The sequence below is a fragment of the Chaetura pelagica genome, unplaced genomic scaffold (genome assembly GCF_000747805.2).
Source record: "Chaetura pelagica isolate M959 unplaced genomic scaffold, ChaPel_1.0 scaffold249, whole genome shotgun sequence".
Classification (NCBI taxonomy): domain Eukaryota; kingdom Metazoa; phylum Chordata; class Aves; order Apodiformes; family Apodidae; genus Chaetura; species Chaetura pelagica.
In genome coordinates, this window is record NW_009954538.1 from 1,936,288 (window position 1) to 1,960,429 (window position 24,142).

At 37.2% G+C, this 24,142-nt stretch overlaps 1 protein-coding gene across 1 annotated transcript in view; it reads right to left on the bottom strand.

The window, feature by feature from the left end:
• Positions 1–24,142, bottom strand: part of CCDC60 (coiled-coil domain containing 60) — a 46,813-nt gene that overhangs the window by 2,457 nt on the left and 20,214 nt on the right. The window contains exons 2-12 of the mRNA XM_010004874.1: positions 20,988–21,071; positions 19,594–19,685; positions 10,026–10,202; positions 9,096–9,218; positions 8,423–8,527; positions 6,959–7,049; positions 5,871–6,090; positions 4,546–4,621; positions 3,869–3,961; positions 3,325–3,435; positions 1,360–1,485 (exon numbers count right to left, since the gene is read on the bottom strand). Of these exons, the coding sequence (XP_010003176.1) occupies positions 1,360–1,485; positions 3,325–3,435; positions 3,869–3,961; positions 4,546–4,621; positions 5,871–6,090; positions 6,959–7,049; positions 8,423–8,527; positions 9,096–9,218; positions 10,026–10,202; positions 19,594–19,685; positions 20,988–21,071 (1,298 nt within the window). The remainder of the gene's footprint in view (positions 1–1,359; positions 1,486–3,324; positions 3,436–3,868; positions 3,962–4,545; positions 4,622–5,870; positions 6,091–6,958; positions 7,050–8,422; positions 8,528–9,095; positions 9,219–10,025; positions 10,203–19,593; positions 19,686–20,987; positions 21,072–24,142) is intronic.

The following is a 24,142-nucleotide window of genomic DNA, read 5'->3' on the forward strand; positions in this document are numbered from 1 at the left end:
CCTCTCTCCAATTCAGGATCTTACTGGGACAACAGGAGAAGGATGAGGAATTTCCGCCTTAAACCAGTAAAAAGGGAAACATTTAAGGTCTCTTCTTCAGTAGGGCCACTTCCACACTCAGTAGTGCACTGCTAGTATGGGTGTGGCTATATAGCCAGCTCCTTATTAGCTAGGTTGGCTAGATTACCCAGGTTACCATGATTTAAGATGTTTGGTTTGTTGTTGCTTTTTAAAAGGAAAATCTATTTACTGTATTCTTATATTGCACTGTTTAAATTTTATATTATTTTTGTTATTTCCTCACTTTATGAGAGAAGACAGCACATGCTCATAAAGGGTTCCTACAGTGATCCAGCTCTGTTGGCAAGGCAGTGTTGGCAAAAGTGTGAGAGAACACAGCCTACCACAACTGAAACAAGTGGTTTGGTGAAAGGAGCTTCTTTGTCATGACTTGCGTTTCCAGAAGGGGGTTGTTCAGCCTTGTCAGAGAACTCACTCTTCACACACCTGGCACAGAAAGTTATTCTGGTCTAACTGTGCTGGCATAGTCAAAGCAAGGCAGCCTCCTCACTATGGAAACACAGTTTTCCTATGATAGAACAGTGGACTTCCACACTATCCTAGCATAGGGGGCAGAAGTAAAAAGCCATATTGGTGTAATCTCCTTTATAGTCATGGAGCTTTCTGCAAATTAAGGCTTCTTCTAGCAGAACTGTAAGTAGGGTGTATATCTGGAGGCTGATCACTGGATATAGGTAATTTCCTTTCAAACATAAAACATCAGCCATCTGCAGAATTGCTGCAATGGGGAGCATTTATATGATTGTTCTACTTGCCCTTCTATTATCCATGTGCATTTCAGAAATATTGGCAGGGAAATATTTTTAACATGGATGCCCAGCTAGAGTCAAAGTCTCCTTTGCCAACAGTTGTGGTACTGTGAAGGTTTACAGTACCTGTGAACTAACCCCTGCATACTTACACAGTATCTCATATTTGGGATACAGTGTTTTACATACTTCCTGGCAGAACTCTTCTATAAAGCTGCACACTGAGGAAGGTGTACAAATGCCAGGACTGTTTTTTTGCTAGGTAACACTGGAAAGGAAGTCATCTTTATCCCCTTTCTTACCATGTCCAATTAACCTGTTTGTTGAGCAAGCCAAGATTTGCTCCTAGAGATGATACCTCTATTTTTGTTGCTACCTGTTTGAAAAACCTTTCCAGCAACTGAGTCAATGCTTTCTAGTGATACTTTGCTTTGAGGAGAAAAAAAAAATAATAAAAAAATTTGTTCTAAAGACAGAATTCTGGAACCCTGACATTTCATGTGAACTGAGGGTTTCTGTGCATCCTTACCAGTTTACTTCATCGTGTTCTTTTTCAGCTCTTTTGCCCACCTCTCTTACTCTTTCCATGTCTTTTCTAAAATCCGTCAAGTGTTTCAAAGCGTCAAATTTTTCCCAACATCGTTCTTCCTGCGTTCTACAAAAAAAACCCCCACAACCCTAGAAGTTAAAGCTGTGTTTTAAACATTACCATACTTCTGCATAGTTGGACGAGGTTTTGCGCAACCTGATCTAGTGGTAGAGTTCCCTGCGCATGGCAGGGGGGTTGGAACTTGATGATCTTTAAGGTCCTTTCCAATCTTAATTATTCTATGATTCTATGAACATTGGATACATTTACTTTGGACATTGTAGTCATTTTCACCAAAATAAGAGACCTCTGTATTATTCAGCATAACTTCAACTCTTCTCACAGTAACAGTTGAAATGTCCTCTCTCAAGATCTTTTCCTAGATCAGTGACATTTCTACCTTGTTGATCAGCCAAAGCCTGTAATAGTTTTCCTTTCACCCAGAAACTGTGATGATTGTGCTCATTCTCGTTTCTGTAAGCACCAGACATGAGATCCTTCTGTATATTGCTGTTCAGATGGGTGTTTTTTATACCACACCCACTGCCTCTTCCTCCTTTTTTCCATTCTTCAGTTCTGTTTTGTACTTTACATTTTTTCTTGTCTCCAGAGTTTTGCTCATCTGGAGCTGGGTCCTTATTTTCTTCCCTGAGCAGCTGCTGTGCCTGCATAGGGAAGTAATCATTCCAGCATCTTGCAGTATGGAATGACAAGTCAGATAGAAACTTAAAAATAACTTGCAGTTATTTTACCATTCTCCTTACAGCCACACAAGCATAGTCTGTTTGAACAGCATTTTGGAGATAAAATACATAGTGCCAAACTGAGGTTTCAAGTAACTTATTGCAATGAAGAGCAGATGTTTTTGTTCTAGCATAGTAGCATGTCCTGTAGGAATGCATTCAGGAGCCCAGTCTCTAGGTCAAAATTCTGGCTCAGGCACCCTGTTCTACCTCTCTTCTGTTGTATTTAAAATATTATTTTACCCTAAATAACTTCAGCTGTTCTGTTTGGTTTTAAGCAATGGATAACTGATAGATAGTGGAGGTTGCATTTCACTTTAAGTGTTTTGATTCTGAAATCCAACCTGGCCTTAAAAACCTTCAGGGATGGGGCATCAACAACCTCCCTGGGCAACCCATTCCAGTTCCTCTCCACTCTCAGAGTGAAGAATTTCTTCCTAATATCTAACTTCAATCTCCCCTCTCTCAGTTTAAAACCATTACCCCTTGTCCTATCACTATCTTCTCTGATGAAAAGCCCCTCCCCAGCTTTCCTTTAGCCCCTTCAAGTACTGGAAGGTGCTCTAAGGTCTTCCCAGAGCCTTCTCTTCTCTAGGCTGAACACTCCAAGTCTCCCAGCCTGTCTTCATAACAGAGCTGCTCCAGCCCTTGGATCATCTTGGCCCTTCTCTGGATCCTTTCCAACAGGTCCATATCTTTCTTGTGCTGAGGGTACCAGAACTGTACACAGTATTCCAGGTGGGGTCTGACCAGACTAGAGGGGCAGAATCACCTCCCTGGCCCTGCTGGCCACACTTCTTTTGATGCAGCCCAGGACACAACTGGCTTTCTGGGCTCCAGCACACACTGGTGGCTCATGCCAAATTTCTCATCTACTACCACCCCCAAGTCCTTCTCCTCAGGGCTCATGAGGATGCTGCTGCATGTTTCAGAAAAACAATTTCTGAAAAGTCATTAAAAAATCCAGAAAACTGCTGCAAATATTTAGTCTGCAATATTTTTTTTTGTACACTGGTAGTCATAAGACTTTTTCTCATCTACCCTATACTCTTATTTTCACTTCAGTCCATATAAACACATCTTTAAAAGGCTTGAAGACAAGTCCTCAATCTGGTGAGCAGCAAGGTGTGTGGTGTTTTAAGAATATACGGTCTCTTCCTACCTCTCAAGACTCTCTAAAGTATCATGTAAACCAGCAGCTGCTTCTTCACGTACTTCTGTGAACTTCTGCCTCATATCAGCACACAAGTTTGATTTGCTTTTAACGAAAGAGCTGTAAATAGAACAGAGAAAACTGAAACTAGCATCCTGTGGTGACCATTTTGTGATAAGCACCTATGGTGCTCAGAACATACAGCAATGTGAACCTACATAAATTTTGGGTTGTTCTTATTTCCAGTAAAACTCAAATTTAATAAAATATACAATGTTTTTATTTACCAAGCTTATGAAAAAAAAATGATGGATAAGAAATGGTAAGTTATAACAAATTTGGCTTTTTACCATCTTACTTCCAGTCATATCATTCCAGGAAAGTGTCTTTGCATTGCATTGGCATGTACTACAGGTTCTGCAAGGTTTCACTGGCCTGATCTGGGCTCGTGAAATAAAATTCTCTCCAACATTTGCATAACAAATACTTTCTACACATAGAAATGAGTTTATGCAGCATATAATGTGCTTCAAAAGCAGATTTGTACCCTTACCTCTGGTTTCCAGGCCTCTGCTTCCCTGATAGATTCCCTTGGTCCTTACTGATTGGCCCCTTTGCCTTGTAATTCCTCTGAACAACTGGCAGACTGTAAGACACAACAAGATTTAAAATAACGTGAACGGTGCCTTCTCCAGAACATGAAAAAAATCTACAGGTGCTGATAAAACAGTCTTAATATTACAAACTTGCTGGAGCTGTCCAGGTACAACATTTCTCTTGACCTCAACTCCAGGGAAGAAATGCTTCAGCAAAATCTAATTGTAAGAATGGTTTGTTGTGTTGATCTTACAGCTGTGAAAACCATGACTGAACTGAGTAATGAGGGAACACAGCTACTGTAAGCTTAGCTGGAAAATCCAGTGGTAGAAACAGAAACAATTCTACAGGAATAAGGTAGAACATTGTTTTTTCTACAAAGTTGCTGAAGCATAAGATCTCTCCTGCTTCCAAAGGAAAGATTCATGAGGTATTGTCCAGAAAATACACACTGCTTGCACAGCAGTGAAATGGGCTATTCTGCCACCCATACCAAAAAATGTAAATGTCATCTGAATTCACTGAACAGTGAATTCAGTTGTTCAGGGGAGGGAAAAAAAAATTAAAAAAGCATAAACTCTGTGCTGATGAGCTGCTTCTGCCAGTCATTCAGAAACCCAGTGGGTAACGTACCGCTGCGGTTCAGTCTTCTTAACCACATCATCTTGTTTATGGAAACCTTTTGACACCTTTTGTATTATCTGTAGGGCTGATAAAAAAAATAAACTGTAAAAGCACATCAACTCAATAGCACATTCCTTCTCTGTGTGGAAAGGATTTCACAGATGCCGGCCTGAACGAGACATCCTAAAGAAATCCGGTGTTTACAAATTCTAAAAAGCAAAGTTTCTTCCAAAAAGCAGCTTTTTAAAGAGGTTTCAAGATAGGTACCCAAATACAAAAGCAACCAATTTATTAATCACTTTTGAAAACAAACTTTGCTTGTTCTGCAGAAATTTGGTGTGTCATTGATCTGGTGTCACAGGAACTTGTGAACAGGCAGTCTCTAATCACTTTTTTCCACGCACTCCATGATGTTACAGATCCTTGTATTCAGCTGTTTCTTTTCTGCACTGAAGAGATCTACTTTAATTAATTGGTTCTCACATAGAAGCTATTCTGCATCTCTAACATACTCCACCACCTTTTTTTTTCCCCAGACTTTACTATTCCTAACACCAGTCTGTCTGAATTAGAAGGACTGGAACTGAAGAGGCACATACAAAACATTTGTATTTTTATATAACATGGTTTTCTTTGTCTTCCACTTCATTCTTAGGGTGGTTCTTGCTTTTTTGATAGCTACTCAGCATTCACAAACTATCCCAAATTACTCCAAGAACTCCTTCCCAAGTGGTAATTTCAAGTCTAGCAGAGCATGTCAGCCTAATAACGACAATATAAATATAAATTAAAAGGCAATTAGCAGTACTAAATGCTAATGTGCTTTTCTGGTCCAGTTTTACTTAGAAGGAAGGCAAAGAATTAAAATTACCTAGATTTGTACTGAAATGTATTGCAGGGCTAACAAATACATTATTCCGTCAGTTCTATCAGACACAGGAAATCACTGATGGATGAGCTGGAGAAATACAGAGTAAGAAACCTCCAAGTTAAACACAACTCCCTAAGTTAGATAGTTATATATTTAGTGGATCAGTTGGTTATCGCAGAACAGTTTCACTGTTTTCACCACCTGTTGGACTTTATAGATGTGGATGACAGTCTGACTATACAACTGCTGTAACTGAATATTAATTAATACTCTCAATATTCACATGGAATTATATTGTCTTTAAATCAATTTGCTAATGAGGAGGGCACAGAGACTTCTACTAAGTTCCACATGCCTGAAGAGAAATAAACTGGTAAATCTAGCAATGTCTTTGACATAGGTTCTCCCTAGCAACACAGAAAGTAAATTAATTTGATATTGGCAGTCAAGAAAAGTAACTTACAGGGGAAAAGTTTTTGCTCTTTAGCTTGTGCTGACTTAGTAATAAAATCAGCCTCATTAACCTCGGTAGTGTCTTCAGAGCAAAATACAGTAGAAGTTTCACTGCCACAAAGGGATTTAGCACAGAGAGATGACCGACTGCTATGTGGAGAGAGATCTTGAGTAGGTGTCCTCTTTATCTTCTTTTTAAGTGGACTGTATCGTGCCTTCCGGAGAAATTTCTGTGCATAGAAGAAAAAATTATTAGAATGGAAGGTTTTCCATAGCAATTTGATGACAAAGAATCATATTTCTGCAACTAATTCTAAATTAGATGTTTCTGGATCTCCTGTAACCTCAGAGATATTTTTCCAGTGACTTCAAACAAGCTAGTGATGCCTTGGGTACGACCTCCTTCATTTTGTTACTCTTCTCCAGTACTCCTCTGCTAGAGTGTTAATGCCAGCAGATTAAGCTAATTTGTAAACACTGCAGCTGCAAAGAGGGCTGGGTTACAAAGCAGCCTTCTCATGTACAGGAAAGAATAGGTCAAATAGGTTTGATAAATGTTCAGGTCTCCTAGTATCCAATAACCTGGCAAATTAATTTCATGTGTCAGGAGTGTAAAGTCTGAAAGCAGACTGAATTCTGCAAGCTTGATAATCAGAACAATATCTAGTATAAAGCAAGTGTCTTTGAAGAGACCAAATATTTTGATTTTCATATAAAATAGGAAGAGTGGTGTTTAAGTACTATTAGGGTAAATGACAGAACAGAAATTGTCATTAATTCATGGAGGGGAAAAAAATACCTCAGCAGTGTGAACAAGTACTGCTACATGACTCTGCGTCATAAAAAGGGGGGCAAACACAAACAAGATGCTAGTTGTGTTTTACCCAAATATTTAATTCTCACATCAATAGTTATTACTAAGACCATGTCAAAGTTTCAATCAGCTACATCCTGCTCTTCCTGTTTTCGAGTATCAAATTGTTACTATTCAAAACTTAGAGACACAAGTAGTCTGCAGACACAAGATCCAGAGCAGAAAATGTGGTATCACAGAGTTCAATTAAGCAACAAAAAGGAAGACATTTACAAGGAAGTTACCTTCGTGTTTGTAGTAAAGAGATCCCACAAGTATGCTGCTAACTTTTCATCTTCCTTTTCTTCTACAGTTTTCTTATGACCACCAGGGTTCCTAATTGAAAACAATGTAATAAGTTTTCCATTTTGAGAGTCTGGATTTTATAGCAAGATTTCATGGATAGAAATAACAGCAGGTTCCTACAAGTTTGATTTGTTACACTATTGGCTAAATTAGGACCTACACTGGTCCAAAAATTTAGATTTTATATCATGTTGACAAAGGTAAATGTGGAAGCTTGCAGTACTGGCAGCTGTGGCATAACATGTCACTGCTGAGGTGGTCTCATTTATAATTTAATTTCTCACATAACTAAAGGTTTTACAAAGCAGATTAGTGTTCTAAGCTTGCTTCCTTCAACAGATCAAAAAACTTTTTGTTCAGAGGGAGACCATGTGACCCAAATGTATGCCTAACTTTTCATGGTTGCTGCGTAAGGGAGTATGAGTGTATGCAGTTCAAATGACATTTAGGGGTGGTGTTTAGAGACAGCAACAGGGAGTAGAAGGAAGTACACAACAAGAGATTGCACTTTGTTAGAACCTGGGAATGAATTCAGAGCCTTATGCATTTAAACTCTGCTGTATCTGTGAGACTTGCTGACAAAATGTTTCTTTTATCCCAGTCTATTGGTTGGTCCTCATATGTAAAGCGGTGAAAAACTCATCCACGATACATACTGGATTAATTCTTCCCTCCAGTTTATCAGGCTAATTCTATATAATGCTACTCTGCCACCTCTGTTACACATAGGCTCAGTTTGTATTGACTGAGAATACACAGAGAAACCAGAACAGCTTTGAAGAGCTCTGACCTGCAAGCCAGAGCATAAACTGTTTATCCTTTCACTAAACACTCATGCATAATTCAAATACATGTTATGTCAATGTGATTATATTGACTAAAAGTGTTGGAAACTTAAACTAATATTTACATTACACAGTATAGAAGTTCAAAAGTGATGTCTCTCTTTACTCATCACTGTCATCCATAATTGATAGAAAATGCCAGCTCCGAAATGCTGCTTAATAGCTGGCTTTATTCTGTAATTACAATGTACATGGAATTCCTCTTGAGCTCTCTGGGATAACCCTCCAAGGGAAGGCCTTGGGAATATACACACATCTATTACTACATGTATTTAATTTGCATAATTATTAACAAGAAAAGAGAAGGAAAAAAAACAAATTTTTACTCGGGTAGCTCAGTATTTTCTCCTGGTTCTGCAACTTGCAATAACAGGACCATGCTGTGCTACTGATTTGACTGTACAACTCCCTGCTGACTGCAGGCAAAGGCAGTGCAAACTTTATGTTGCATGGAACAGAATTAATAACATTTCACTCAGTTACTGCTTGAAAGAAGAGACACAATGACATATAAAGGAGAAAAGATCCCAAACGTCTTATCCTGCCTTGCGCACATACCTTGGATTCCAACAGGTTGATATAGACTGCATTGAACAGCTAGATTCATTAGTCAGAGCTTCCAAAAGCCAGTGTATGGCACACAGTTGTCGGAAAAGAGATTCACTGCAAAGAGAAGAAACAAATTAGTTATACTCTAGAATTGGATTATTAGAATGGCATCACCTTGGCTGAATACATTCAAGTATTTCTGTAGCAGATTATTTTTCTTTCTCCCAGGTTATTCCAAAATACAAAGCAAAGTACAAACAAGGTATACACAGTACAAACACTGTCTTCTCCCTCCTTCATAGGCATACTTTGTTAAGTAGGCAAGTTAAATTGTGACAGCCGTTCCTTAAGATGAGCCTAATCTTGAAAGCTATACCACATAAGCAAATTTATACAACTTAGAACTTGGTGAGGAAAGATCAGCAAAGCAAATGATGTGCTTGTGTACACACACACACAAGGTTTTCAGTAACTCAGTTGAATTCAATAATTTAAAGTTAGAATTTAACAGCTGCTATTAGTAAAGACAGACTATTTCACCATAAACTCCAGAAACTCTTAGGATATGTGTTCACCAGTTGAATGGCAGCTCTGGGTAGATGTGTCATAGGGTCTATGACACTGTAAATTTTGCTTATGTGCCACTAAAGAGGGTAGGACATAAATAGGGTCAAAAATATACCTTTTTGTTCCAGGGGGACTTGTAATCAAGACACTGGTATGAACAGGAGTGAAAGACCATAAGGTAATATTTTTTTTCTGCTTTCCCAATGTCCTCATGTGGCTGCCTTCTGCTAGAGAGAGACTGCGGGAAAGAAGAAACACCGAAGTTAAAAAAGGACTATGTGAAGTGAAAACAAAGCCCATAAAACTGTTTATTGTGTTCACATCACCACAATCCTTCTTCTCCTCCTTACATGAAAAAATACATTGATTTATTTCTAATTACTGCATTTATTATAATTTAATACTATTACCAACATGATATTGATGTTTATATTACTTTAAAATTATAAATATGGTATTATTTGTATTTATATACATATATACACTATATTATTAGCAATTAAGTATTTGTGAAATCAAATTTGGGAGCAGACAAAATAACATGACTAATCTGTTTGAGAAAGCATGCTGAGATATTGTTTGCATTCCATTCCATTTTTTTTTCTGAAGAAGGTGGTAAGTAGTAGGTCTGAACTAGGAAAGAAAGAAACCCACCCTGCAACCTAAGCCACTTACTCTGCTGAATGCAATTCTTTATTATTCTTAATGCTGTGGTCCCATGACGGGAACAAAAGCATGGCACAAAGTCAGCAGGCACAAAGTCCTTTTCTCCTCAAAGAATCAAGTCTGTGTTGGCTATGAAACTTCCTGAGTTCACTAACCTTCTATCTTCTCAACTTCCTCCTTTTTAAGCTGCACCTGAAGCATTTTTTTCATGCTTGCTAAATTTACAGCTGCTCACCTACCCATATTTTAAGCATTTTCTCTTTCTAGTTCACATAAGTAGTAATATTCTCCCTCAATATCAAATAATGACAGAAACTGGAAATTGTTGCTTTTTAAAACCCTGCCCTCAAACCACCAAAATCCCCCTCAGTTGACTCACATGTTTCTTTCATGTTCTAATCCTGGCACACCAGAATATATGGGTAGCTGAAACTCAGTTCTGCCTCTCATGCTCCCAACCTGCTGATCTGCTTTGGGTACGCTGTCCCTCTCCAGTGATTCTTGGTGAAGTATTTGGAAGTATTCTCCCCCTTGCTTCACAGAACTGATATGACCCCTGTCAAAAATCACAAGTTGATCATTATAATAAAGATACATTATCAGACTGATTAATTTCTGTTGCCCACCAACTTAAATTTTAACAGAGATTTCACATTCTTCTGTATCCAAGAGAATTTTATTACCATTTCCTTCTGCAATATGATAATGAAAGACAATTCTCCATTATGAACTGGGAGATCTTTCACTTACCTCTTTCAGCACCACACTGGTTGACTACTGCATGTCTCAAACTCAGCATCACTTTCTCCATTACTTGATTTAAGAACTCCCTAATTCTAATTTATAGCAGTCAATTGACCACTGGGCCCCTCAATGTCTTAGCTCCAGTGTTACAGCCTGACAGGCACTGCCCTGAAGCTACCTGTTAGCTTTTTAACTTCACTTGCTGTCAGAAGGCTGCACTGTCAGAAACAGGGAGTTGCCAGTGTCAGTAAGCTGAAGACAACAGGCAGGGTATTGCTGCAATAAGGAAACCATAATGCCCTGGAGAATGACAAGAGGTTAAAAAAAAAAGTGAGCTAGGGCAGGGAAAGTGATACAGCACACAATTACTCTACTGTGTGCTAGATATCTCTGTACTAACTTTGGAAAAGGAAAAAAGAAAAGAAAATAAGATGTCCCTGATAAGAAATGCTGCATGCTTTAGAAAAACATAAGGATATCAGGGTCATGTCAGACTGCCTTTAATGTTTTTCCTGAGAATCTAGTCTTTTGCATAACAGACTTCTCTTGGAATATTAGATGTGTAATGGCCTCGCATTCTTGCTTTATGTTCTTTTACAGTAGTTTTCTGTCTCCTTTTGCCAACTGTCAAGATTATTTGTATATAAAAATATTTTTCCCTTTCATAGTGCTTTTTCTACATTTCTGCACACACTAATGTAAGAATTCCTTCTTAAAGATAAAACCCATGCTGCAGCTGTATATTGTAGTGCCACAAATAATGAACAACAAGGTTATTACATTAATCTTAAACAGGTGGTAGACAAAGATAATTATAAACTAGAAAGTTACTTTACACTAACAGCCATAAGCAGTATCACTGGAGAAAGATGCATAAATGGCCAGTACAACCAGTATATTTTTTAAAGGCTTATCTAGTATAGAAGGCTTTAATATGTGTATACCAAAATCAATGATCACTCTCACAGACCAATAGGAAAAGGAAATGTTATGCACACTTGTGAATGAACATTTTTAGTCTATAACTTCAAGTCCCATGGTATTACAAAAAAGTATCTCTACAGTCTCCAAGTAAGGAAAAAAAAAAGCCACAAACCTGAAACAGAAATGCAGTGTATAGAAAAGCTGTAATAATTACCCGATTTAAACAAAAAGCACTCTTGTAATTCCACGTAATTATTTCTGGAATATTTATGAATGACCATGAAAGTTCATAGACTCTTGTGAGGAAAACAGTAGAACAAATCCAAACTTAAACTACCGTGTGCTTTTCTACACTATAGATTTATGGTGTATAGCTGGAATAGGACAACAAGTATTTCTCCATTTAAATTCCAGCATCACGATACCCTGTTTATATAATAATTTAATAAATTTAGCCTGGTCTGACTATATGACAATAGGTGAGAATCATTCCTTAAAATGCAAATGTAATAGATTAAATTTGGAATGCATTATTAGAGTAATTGAGCTTCAGTCAACTGTAGTCACAACACAGATTTTCAACTGCTGTTCAACTGAAGAATCAGTCTTATTTTTGTACATTAATATGTTTGCCAGAATGAAAATTAAGAGCTTCTTGAGCAGTAATGATGTACCATGGAACATTGAGGTTCTCTCTACAGGAATGTATTATTATAGATCAGGATCTATGACCTGCACAAATGAGTGACCCGGTAGTCTACTACACATACAGAAAATTGGTTGAGGGTGTTGCACACTAAGTATCAGTTGGGCACTGCTTGACTTGTTGCACTAGTGACAAACTGAATAGTGAGCTAAGGCTTCCCAGGTCAAAGACAAGTGCAATTTTATGCATAATGCCACTTAAAAGTATTCTAAGTAAATATTTTCTACAGCAGAAAAAGAAAACAACAATCAATCTCTGAACAAAGCACAGAAAGCAATTACTTGGGAACTACAGTAAATACAACAAAACTGTATTTTGAACATTACAGACTAAAAACATGTATTAAAAACCAGCATAACTCTTCTAAACTAACACTTAGCATTATTTGCAGCCATGCCAGCGTTATCTGTAATCCCATCACAAGTCTCAAATGAGACTGATGAGTATCTGGATCCTGAAGAATTCAAAGAAATATCCAATGAAGGAAATGGTGAGAGCAGGGAGCTGTCTTTGTTTGGATAAAACTTGCAGTCTACATCCTTACTTAGTTTGAGGGGGCTCTTTAGTACCAGAGGGTCTGTCTTTTTGAACATATAATAAACTGGAAGTTCTGATAACCTGAAGTTATTAAGGATCCTATGATAATCCCTGCAGGAGCACAAGCCTTAATACTTGCATTCTCCTCAGATTTCAATTGAGTACCTGTTATTGCCCTCACTGCTGTTTCAGTTGGAATAAGGACACTTGATCATTCTAGTTCCCAAAACAACTTTGTGTGTTTATGTGCATTAACACACATCACACTCCACATGAGCTGCTGCTGCATAGCTCAAGTAATTCTTACATGTCCCTTCACTTTCTGACAAGGTGCTGTAACGCCTAAACAACTAATAATTGTGAAACAGCAGGAAATGCTAAAATAAAATCCATATGCACACAGTGCTTTTGTTATTTACAAAGCACATACAGAACAATAGGAAAGCAGACTCTGCATCTCTTGTAAATTGTCAAGTAATACCCATCTATACCAGTGGAGAATCTGTTCTGTTCTCTTATCCATAAATACTGGAGGTGCTGACCATTTCACTTAGCTTTTTAGTGCTTTACATTCAACACTAACATATACCTATGCCCATATATCTCAAATTTATTCACATTAGAACTGCTTCACACCTTTCCTGAACGATGTAAGGCAGTCTCATTGTAAATAAGCATTAGCGCATCGTTCATCTAAATACTCAGTGAGTTATTACAGGGTGCATATACTACCCACCTTCTGATACTACCAAAAGTCATAGAGGTAAGTTTACATGGTAGTGAGCCTGAGTAAGCAAGTCCGATTACTGAGCTCCACATTCGGGTCATACCCTGAGAGCTTGACAATGAGGACAGAAAAAGCTTGCAACTATTCACAATTAACACATAGATGCTAATGTAAATCATGAATTCTGGTTTGGTAGTGTTTACAGTCAAGTTAGAGATGCAAAATTTTACACATGAGGCAAGGGAGAATCAGGAACACGCTGGTTACTGCTCCTATTTAATGGCTGAGTACACATTAAGAACCAAGTGGGTAAATATTCATACATCTAGTCATCTTAAATTCAGTGAAGACCAGGTGGTAATGACATTAAAATCTATTAAATGTAGTTAATAACCCATAGAAACTCAGGCATATGTGATCATTTACCATACTGAACCATTAAACATTCTGGCAAGGAATTGAAGTAGTGTTGTATCAACATCTGTCTTGAGTAGTTGAAGACACACAATCTGGAATACCCACATTATTTCAGAAGTAGGTTCCCATTTTATTCTCCTACATGAGTAAAATATTCTCTACTCAAATGTCTCTTTTTGAAAAACAAAACGTGGATCTGCATATTATCACACAAAAATCTGACCATTAAATAAGCCAAGAAAAAAAGCAAGGTTAAAATAAGACACCAGTAAATTTCTGGTACGTTCACAGAAGGTTGTGCACCTGGAAATAAAGATTATCAACAGCCAAACCAACAGCCCACACTATTACAAAAGATGTCATCAGGTGAATGTATTAATATATTGCTGCATATTTAAAGATGTCTCAGGTTTTCAATTAACTACAAAGACATCAAAATAGAGAAGATGCTGCTTCCATTGTGAAATTGTGGCAGAACCTCTACTTTGAAAATGCAGAGAAGTTCTCTAACATTGAGAAACACAAACACATTTGGCTACCTGGAGGCACTAAAAAGCAATGTATGAAAAAAATGGCTTATTTTTAGTTGGCAATGTGCTCTTCTCAACCTAGAAAGAATCAAGGGCAACAATTTCTCAACTAAGAAGTCCCAGAACACAAGAACATGTTAGCCCACACCTCCACTTCTGCCATGCTGCAACTCCTATTCCTGTTATCTCCATATAAAAGTTTTCCTTGTGGGTAGGCACACGTAGGTTTTCAACTCCTGGTGTCTCTGGAGAAGTACATAAACACAGGTAAGTGGGGGAAGTACTTCCAGAGCAGTGCAGACAGCTTTGTACTGAGATAAAGGGCAGAAAAATCAATCTGTGTAATTTCAAGGCTTTGCTCTCAAAAAAAACCAACAAACAACAAACAAAACAAACCTGGGGAAATTACTAGAACTGCAAAAGAAAAAAATAATTAGGAAATTTCTGGGCTTTCTATTTGTTTGCTGTAAGAAAACACACCAATAACTTTATGTTCATATTAACACTAAAAAAGCACAGCTTGTCAAGTGGGACTTCACTGAGGTCCCTGATCCTCTGCCAGGAAATACTGCTTGCTCAAGATTTTCCTGTGAAAGTAGAATCAACTCCTCAGAATCTAGTGTCTTGCCATACCACATAAAGATATTCACAGAGCGATGACATGTTAGTACTAAATAATGAAAAACCCATTTTAAGTGTTAGCTTTGTTCAAACATGCAGTGAAAATGTGTCATTGCATATTATAATAGTGGGATTAGGCTGTTTAGATATTGAAATGTATTAAGCAATGAACTATTTCCACTTATGAAATTTCAAACATCAACATATTTTTGCACAAAAGGAAAGGAGATGGAGACTCAAATAAACAGCCTGGAAAGGCAGAACTGTTGATGGGAGTAGCAGTCTTTCCAGTGATTGATGACCTTGATGACCAAGATAACGATTCATACATCCATACACTTAAATGGTTGTCTTTGCCCAGAACTGCTGTCTAATTAATGTGAGCCATCATTCATGTAGCAGAAAATTTTTGCTTCTGGTAAAAAAAAAAACAACGCAGCAAATACCAGTGTCAGTGCTAGCAACATGCCAATTAGAGTGATATCTGCCAAGCAGCAAAGGACACAATAGGCTGGTTTCCAAGCAACTGACATTATGAAGTATTAAATACATTGAAAACTAATATTGGCAGATAAACATTTCACCTTCTCAGTACTGCCTCACTCTCCTGTTTAACTCTACGCTGCCTCTTCACCCTGCCCTTCGAGACTCCATGTATCTTCCAGTAAAATTTTGCATTAAGGGATGCCAACTTATCACAACCTCTAAACACGTCTTTTTGTTACAACAGGATTGGCACAGATTCACAGGTATGGACAGACAAGGTCATAACCAAAACTCCAAAAGTAACACTTCTCTTGCTATTTAAAATCTTTTGGTAGTAGCTGCCATTTCAACCACTAAATTTAAACAGTTTTGTTTTAAAGTCAGCTACATAGCCACTAGCTGGAAAAGAAGCAGGAGAAGCTTCTTCTCAGGTAACAGTCTTAACTGTTGCTGCAGGCATGAAGAATGCATTAATAGAGGCTGGGCTTTCTGCAGCAGAGTGACTTTTAAAGATCTGCCTTCAGGAAACTTCAACCATTCTAAAGAGCCATTCAGCTTCTAATTTAAAACATAAAAAGCCACTTCAGTACTATTAAACTGCCAGCAGTTTGACATTTAGTCTTATTTAACTGGCACAGCAAAACAGGTGCACAGGAGCCATTTTCTTCAAACTACGGGAAATGCAATGCAGAGGTTTAGCATGCCCTTTTGGCAAGTAGGGACTTGACTGGTTCGTGCAATGACATGGACATGTTCCCTGTGGGCTTGCAGCTCAAAGCTGTCAATTCCTAGACCATTGGCTGAGGATGACCATAACTTGTCATTTTATATGGGCACCTATGCTTAGATGGCTGTTACTGCACAGTGTTTCCAGGTTCTATCACCTTTCCTAACTCCTTTTTACACAAATATTTTCAAGCTAGTCTTGTTTGAAGCACCATTTTTTGTGGCAATATTTAACAGGAGTACTTCCAGTACACTTGCACTGCCTCAGTGGCTGAGTTAGTCTACAGAAGTGATTTATGGCAAGCTGCTTATACTACGGGATTAACAACTACAGGCTTTGGTCATCTCCTGCTGGGTAACTGTTCCTACATCTTGCTACAATTTATAGAATTTTATCTACAGAATTCCCACACAATTTTTCATTTTATGCTGCACAAAGATGAAAAAAATTCCTACCTACATGTTAATGCTGTGTTTAGGTTAAATGATACTGGAGAGCTGACAGGTGTCTCCCTAAAGTGACTGGGTACAACTCATCAGTAGGAAGCACTGGTATGACTTTGTACTTGAGACTGATTTATATTTCTGAAGGATGAGCAACCTCTGCATTCTGTCATCATCCGCTTTTATATCATCATGAGGACCCAAGCAAGTACAAGGAAATATACTGAGAATAGGTATGAGGTCATAATTATGAGGTTTATCTGCAGTTTAATTATGCTTTTAACATGTAAGGTAGCATTACGAATGCAGCTAAGTCTGTTCTGGTAATGACTCTTCAAATATTTTTGAGATAATTTTAAAAATCATACTACCATGCTATGTCACAGTGATCATTAAAAAACTTCCTCAGTTTGTTCATTATACTCTTTCATACAAACAAGCTGCAAGATCACAGACATCACTTCTTGTGAATATGTATCAATTAACATCCAATTAAGACAAGTGCTGGGTGTTGCTTTTCAATCAGGAGAAGGAAAAGCAGAAAAAAACAAACCCACAAAGGTCATTTGTATTCACTGATTCCCTGTAGTATGTATCAGCATGATGCACTGCTAGCCTGACTAAAGCAGTAGAGTTAAACAGGAGAGTGAGGCAGCACTGAGAAGGTGAAATGTTTATCTGCCAATATTAGTTTTCAATGTATTTAATACTTCATAATTAAATTAAATGAAAATTAAATTAAATTGAAATTAAATGTTGCTGCCCTGTAGAAGAAAACTCCAGTTTTACTCTTAATCTCTTGCATTTGCCTTTTTTTTTCCTAAAATAGCTCCTTTTGTGTAGCCTGAAATAGTTAATAAGAATTATTGCTGACTTGTCTTTTGGTCCAAACGGGCAGAGTAGTCATTCTCACTTGAAATTATTTTTTCCTGCAACTTCACATGTCAGTATTTGGTTAAAAGTAGGTTTGATTTCTTTGCTTTTTGTGTAACTGCTCAAAATGAATGGCTAGGACATCTTAATTGTTAAAAGGTCGTAAAAAAAATTGGGGCAGAGAAGGATAAAAGAATGTGAAATATAATGTTGAGTAACTATTATATAATTTAGAAATGGATGTAAAAATGCAGGGACACTTAAACTACTTTATTGTGAAATGTAAAGTTCTGATTCCTCTTAGTTTTCAATGTATTTAATACTTCATAATTAAATTAAATGAAAATTAAATTAAATTGAAATTAAATGTTGCTGCCCTGTAGAAGAAAACTCCAGTTTTACTCTTAATCTCTTGCATTTGCCTTTTTTTTTCCTAAAATAGCTCCTTTTGTGTAGCCTGAAATAGTTAATAAGAATTATTGCTGACTTGTCTTTTGGTCCAAACGGGCAGAGTAGTCATTCTCACTTGAAATTATTTTTTCCTGCAACTTCACATGTCAGTATTTGGTTAAAAGTAGGTTTGATTTCTTTGCTTTTTGTGTAACTGCTCAAAATGAATGGCTAGGACATCTTAATTGTTAAAAGGTCGTAAAAAAAATTGGGGCAGAGAAGGATAAAAGAATGTGAAATATAATGTTGAGTAACTATTATATAATTTAGAAATGGATGTAAAAATGCAGGGACACTTAAACTACTTTATTGTGAAATGTAAAGTTCTGATTCCTCTACAGTAATACATGCAAAAGAGCTATTTTTTGCTAATTATCTTGACTTTTATGCAGTTAATCTCAGTTAAACAATACAAGAGATTAATTTGTCTTCAACATACCATAGTGATACAGTATCACATGTTCTCTTAAATGCTACATGGGCTTGGATTTAACTTACTAAGTTTTTACATAGCTGGTTGTCTTACCGCTGGTTTGCTTTAATTCAACTATTTTTATCTAGCGAATGCTCTTCACAGGCTTGACATCTAGGAACCCTATAAATACTTGTGAAGTCTACCCTGCTGGGGCTGGTAGCAGTAATTTGTCAGTTTTATTTGTAGCAGACTGTAACTAAACTTTGCCAGATATAACTCATCTTTTTGTACTGCTGCTTGCTGTTTCAGTTGCAAATGAAATCTCACTTCATAGCTTAGCACTCACATCAAGAAAGCTAGGAGGTTTCAGGAAAACTTAGAAAACCTTGGAGCCACCTACTGCAAGGCTTATTATGCTGTTTAGCAACTGTTTAAGCTATTACTGAGCAAATAGAGTGAATGGTCTCTGTAGGCACGTTTAGAGTGCAATCAGAATGCATGATTGCAATAGAACAGCATATTGAAACCTCTATCTTGTCAATTTAACCAGCACCTGCAGTGACAATGGTGACACATGGATGTAACACAGCTTAAGTACATTTAACAGTAAAGCCTATTCCCAAAAGGCCTCCTTGTTTTTTGTTTTTTTTTTTTCTGTTATTATTTTTAAACTTTTTTAAAGAGAGAACTAAGAAATGCTCTGCTGGAAACAGCAGCTTTCTGTGTCTAATGGCAATAGAAGATACTTTCCAAGAAAACCATGCACACCAAGCTACTTTATTTGGTCAGTTCCACAATGCAAATAACAGTTGCTGTCCAAACTTAACTGGCTAAAAGGTATTTAGGATTCCAAATCCATGTCCTATTATAACAGCTCACTGTCCATCAGGTAAGAGACACAGAAACCTATTCCTTCTATGTCAGCATCTCCGTGAGACTCAAGCTGGTATATCCCAAGTTAGTCCATGCTGATATTTCTTTAATAGTGGTAGATATTGTAATTATGATTTTCCATCTCATAACAGACATACTGTCCTAACATTGCCCATTTTTTACTACTTCATTCTGGCACAACACTGTGTCATGCAAAAGACTGTAAAAAAGACATAAAAGCACCTTTATACAGAACACTAACAATATAGAATTTATATCAATTAATCATTCTTCATACAGCATTGGAAACATTTTGAATATACATGAAGCCTACAAAGGAAGAACTGCAAACCACCTTTTCTAAGCTGTTAGTGCGGTTGACTATTTTGCCTGTAATCTAACTGCTGCCACAGCAGAACCAAAGATTTCTTTAGCCCTGGCTGGCTCATTTTTGTGTGCTTTGGATTCCCTTACCTTGAGCGAGCAAAAGCTTTACCAAGAGTCTTCAGATCCTTTCCTCTTTCTCTAGATGGGGAGGGCCTCTTCACTGGTTCCAGTGAATCAGACTGAAAGTGATCACATTGGAAATGAATGCCTCAGTATTAATTAAGAAAAACTTAGCATAGAGAGGTATGTGCAGTATCAGGGTTCAGTTTTAATCACCACATGTTTTCTGAATTGGTCATCTGGGACAGCATGGTGTCATTTCACAAGCATGCAAACAAGCCTTATATGACACCATCATGCATGCCTGTGTGTACATGTATTTTAACAGCTTTTAAATCGGTGGCTGATTTCAAGTTTGACAGAGATCTGCCACTTGTGTTTTCTTCCTTAAAGAAAACTTTACAAAAAGAATTTTAAAAATTTGTCAGTCTTAGCTGTCAGTTTTCTTATAACTGGAAATGTACCATCCTCTTTGTTCACATTTTATTATTATTTTATTAAAAACCACTATTAAATCAGCTGCCTGGCATTCAGTTTTGTTCTAAAGACAAAGAAAATGGATCAGATTTTAAATAAGCTAACAAAAACAACAGGACGAAATTTAAATCTTTCTGCTGCATTATTAAATAAATTTCAGGCAATTTGTTAAATGCATCAGAGAAATTAAAATGTGTTTAAATTCCAACTTTTTTTGCTTTTAAAAGACCTGAATTGCTTTGGGATAGACAGCCACAGATTAGACTATAACTCAACATTGTTGCAAGACAACATATGCTTGGGTAGTCTTGGATGAAACTCACCACAGTAACTGTTCCCTACTGACCAAAGAGGTGGCATTTAAGTAAATGATCCCCAAATATTTTCAATATTTAAAACTGTAGGTTAAGGTCACACCAGACAAATGCAGAAAAGCTAGGTATATGCTAGATCTTCAACAACTGTTAATTTGTGCAGCTCTACATAACACACAAATTAACAGCCCTTTCTTTCAGCTTCAGGTTTTGGAGATCTAAGGATGTGCAATATTGACCCATGTACTTTAATAAAAATATGATTTTTTTAAATAAAAAGTAATTTTTAATGTATTAGCTATTTCTGTGCTTAACTGTAATATAGTTTAAAGGTCTGTCATCTAGAATCAATGCATGAAATAATTAGCATAGCTAAACTGCATTGTCAGAACACTTACCATATTACAATAGAAACCTACATCTCCCTCATCAGTGATTTTTTTCTTATACCTTCAGGAGTTTTACTAAAGAAAACACGTAAGATGTAAATCAGTCAGCCAAAGGCTGGTTCCTTTTGTAGAGTAAGGCTTTAAACCTTGAATTCAAGATATCCATATGAATAATTGCAACGTGACGTTTTTCTGTTGCCATCTTTATCACCATCTTGAAGCAAAATTTCACCAGACTTACCTCTGGGTCCAAAGAGTTCTCAGTAGTAGCAACCTCAGCCACTTCTCTGGGTGGTTCTTCCTGCATATAGTATTTCACTGGTTCCTGAAGAATAAAAACAACATGTAACCATATTTGAAATGCTGTTAGTTATCCATATGCTAGCAGATAATAATTTTCAAAATTAGAGTCGTGCAAGTATTTTTTCCTATGGAGATGCAAACCAAAGCCAAAATAACAGCTAATCTCTGGCAGAAAAAACATGACTAAATCACTTCAGTGCACAAATCGATTCTCATAGAACCACCTGCTGACAAGGTACTGTGCAAAACGAATACATGCTTTGCAAATTATTATGCTTAAGTGCTTAGAAAAATGTGACTTTTTTTTCTTGGAAAACTGTTATATAGACTGCTACATCTAACAGAAAGAAAATCCAATTTCTGAAACCAGGAATGCAAGATTACTGCAATTGCTCTTTCCTGACATTACACACTGTGATAGACTACCCTTCTTGGATCTGTGCTTTCACCCAACAAGGCACAGAATCATGAAAAGCCCTGAAGTCAAACACAAACACATTTTTAATCCTCCTTCAACCATCAGTTTATTTAAGTGGAAGGAAGACATATTCCCTCCTATTAAAAAAATTACATAGGTAGATTAATAAAACCTTTTGGATCAATCAGCAGTATATCACACTCAGGCTAAAAGGATATGAAAACAGTAATACTCTTCCAGCACTAGCTGTAGATCAAAGAGCTCATTCATTGATTCCAAAAGAAGCAAAGCTGCAGGCCCTAGCAACTTGTTGCATCCATATAGTCAGGGTAGAGCTGAGGTACAAAAAAGAGAGTTGAAAGATTGCACAGCAGACTCAAAGCTGCAGATTAAGGACTTGCTATGCTCTATAGCTTTTGCACAACAGAGCAAAGCTTGGAAGTACTAAGTATTAAAAAAAAAAATAATAAGATGAAAGCATTTTGCCTGTTGGAATCTTGATTTGAGAAGGTGCAAAATTAGTTTCAAATTTATGTTTCTATGTAACATTTCAGCAAAACAAAGGTTCAAAGTTCAAGGAACAGTATCTTCACCCACTGGAAAACTGCACACAGCAATGTTCTAACACAATGACTGTGGCAGCCCACAAACAAACTGGGGCGAAAAAAAAACAAACCCAAACTCCAACACATTACTAAGAGCAAAGTAGACGGAAGAATTTTCTGCAGACAGATTATAAAGAAAAACTAAATGTCAAAGAGAAGTCTGAAGGCTCTGCTGTCACATACAGTTGAGGTGCACTTGACCAAGACTGGTCAGCAGCAGGGAGAAGATGGCAGACTGACACTACTGAGGAGCACTAACCTTACAGAGGGCCACCAAAGAACCTGAGAGCCCACCTCAGGGACTGAGAAAACCATATTCACACACTGAACAAGAGAAGAATAATTTTACAGCCTGCATGGACACTCATACCATGCCTACAGGAAATGTGAATCACAGGAGATAACTGGGGATTAGGGTAAATTCAGTATGGAGAGACAGTTACACTGAACTTCAGGGAAAACAAAATTTAAGTATTTGTCATTACATACATTTAATAATCAGTATTTGGTATATCTTTTTCTGAAGATCAAAGTTATTTATTTTAACCATGTGTAGTAAGAAGCAGATTGTGAATACCAAATGCCTTTATCTGTGAAAACAGGCTTTCAATAGTAGACTGGATTTTAGAAATAAGTTGCCCTTTAAAAAATTTTCAACATAAGTCTGAAATATTTGTAATACCTTCTTGTATATTCATGAACAAAAATTATCTAATATCAGAGTACGCTTAAAGGTAGAAAGATGCCAGATGGATGGAACAGAGGACTTCGTATGCAAAACTTCTTCAGAGAAGCTTGTCACTTTTCTCATCTCTGCTACAGCAAGAGCATGCAGCAGACTGACACTGGTGGGGCTTTTTTTTTATTGCACACATCTATATTTAATGAGAAAGCTAGAATAAATATGATTTTAACTTGGAGCAGAAGCATCTCATACTCCAAGAAAAACAGAATTTTCAATCTGTTTTACTGCTGATATTTTATTATGTCTTTTCTCAGAAGCAGCAAAATGCCAATGGTCAGGTACCATTGCTTTTACAGCTGGTGACCCCCTGCATGACAGGATCAAAACCCATCACAGATTAACTTACTATTCAAGGGAGAGAAGAGTACTGGAATGTAGCCCTAAAGTTTCAATGGTTTAAAGGCACCAGTACACTGACCACCAACAGAGGGTCTGGAGCTATTTAGATGTATTAATTTCAAGTGTTTAATACCACAGAGCACTGACAAAATTTTTTCTGAGATGCAACACTGGCCTGCATCCTACCTCTGGCCAGTCAGCTATGCCAGTTTGTGAGGAATGGAAAAAGAGCTGTGAACCTACCTCACCTTTGCACAGAGAGAGGCACCACATAGACACATGGCCCCCACCCCTCTCCAGGCACTGATAATGTGAATCAATCAGCCTGATCCCAGCAAACAAAAGGGAATAGCTTCCTTTTCTACAACATTATCTTTCATTACTACATGATGTATTGAAAAGGTGCTGAGCTTAAAAATGTAACAGTAGGTAATTAGAGAACAGTAGAAAACTATTTTTAATTTGCAATGCAGATATAAAAAAACAAGGGAGAACTACTGCTATGGCTAATTTGTTAAACTCAGCAATATGTCATCATGACACTATGAACAATCTTCGGAGCTTGAGTGCCGTGTTGGTTTTTTTTCTTAGTGTGTCTCCAACTTATGAAGATTTTCATCATCGTTCATCTAATTTGCTTTTAAGCCATCAAAAGGCCTGTTTCAATTTCCTGCTTTCATTATAATGAAGTAGCAAAATATACAACTCCATATGTAAGAAACTATTTTAAAAAAACACCATCGATATAAAAAAAAAAATCTTAAAGTGAAATTACATGAGGATATGACCAAAAAAATTGCCATTAAAATGATTAGTCATTTTTCTTGACATCACCTCCAGGAGCCCTAGGTGAAATGAACTACAGAAATATTGCAGTAGGTGGAGCTCGATGCCATCTGATTGTCTACAGCTTCACTCCTGGGGACCTGGAGGTGACCCTTTCAGTGCTATCACAGGTGCATAATGGCACACAGGAAGCCGCGGCA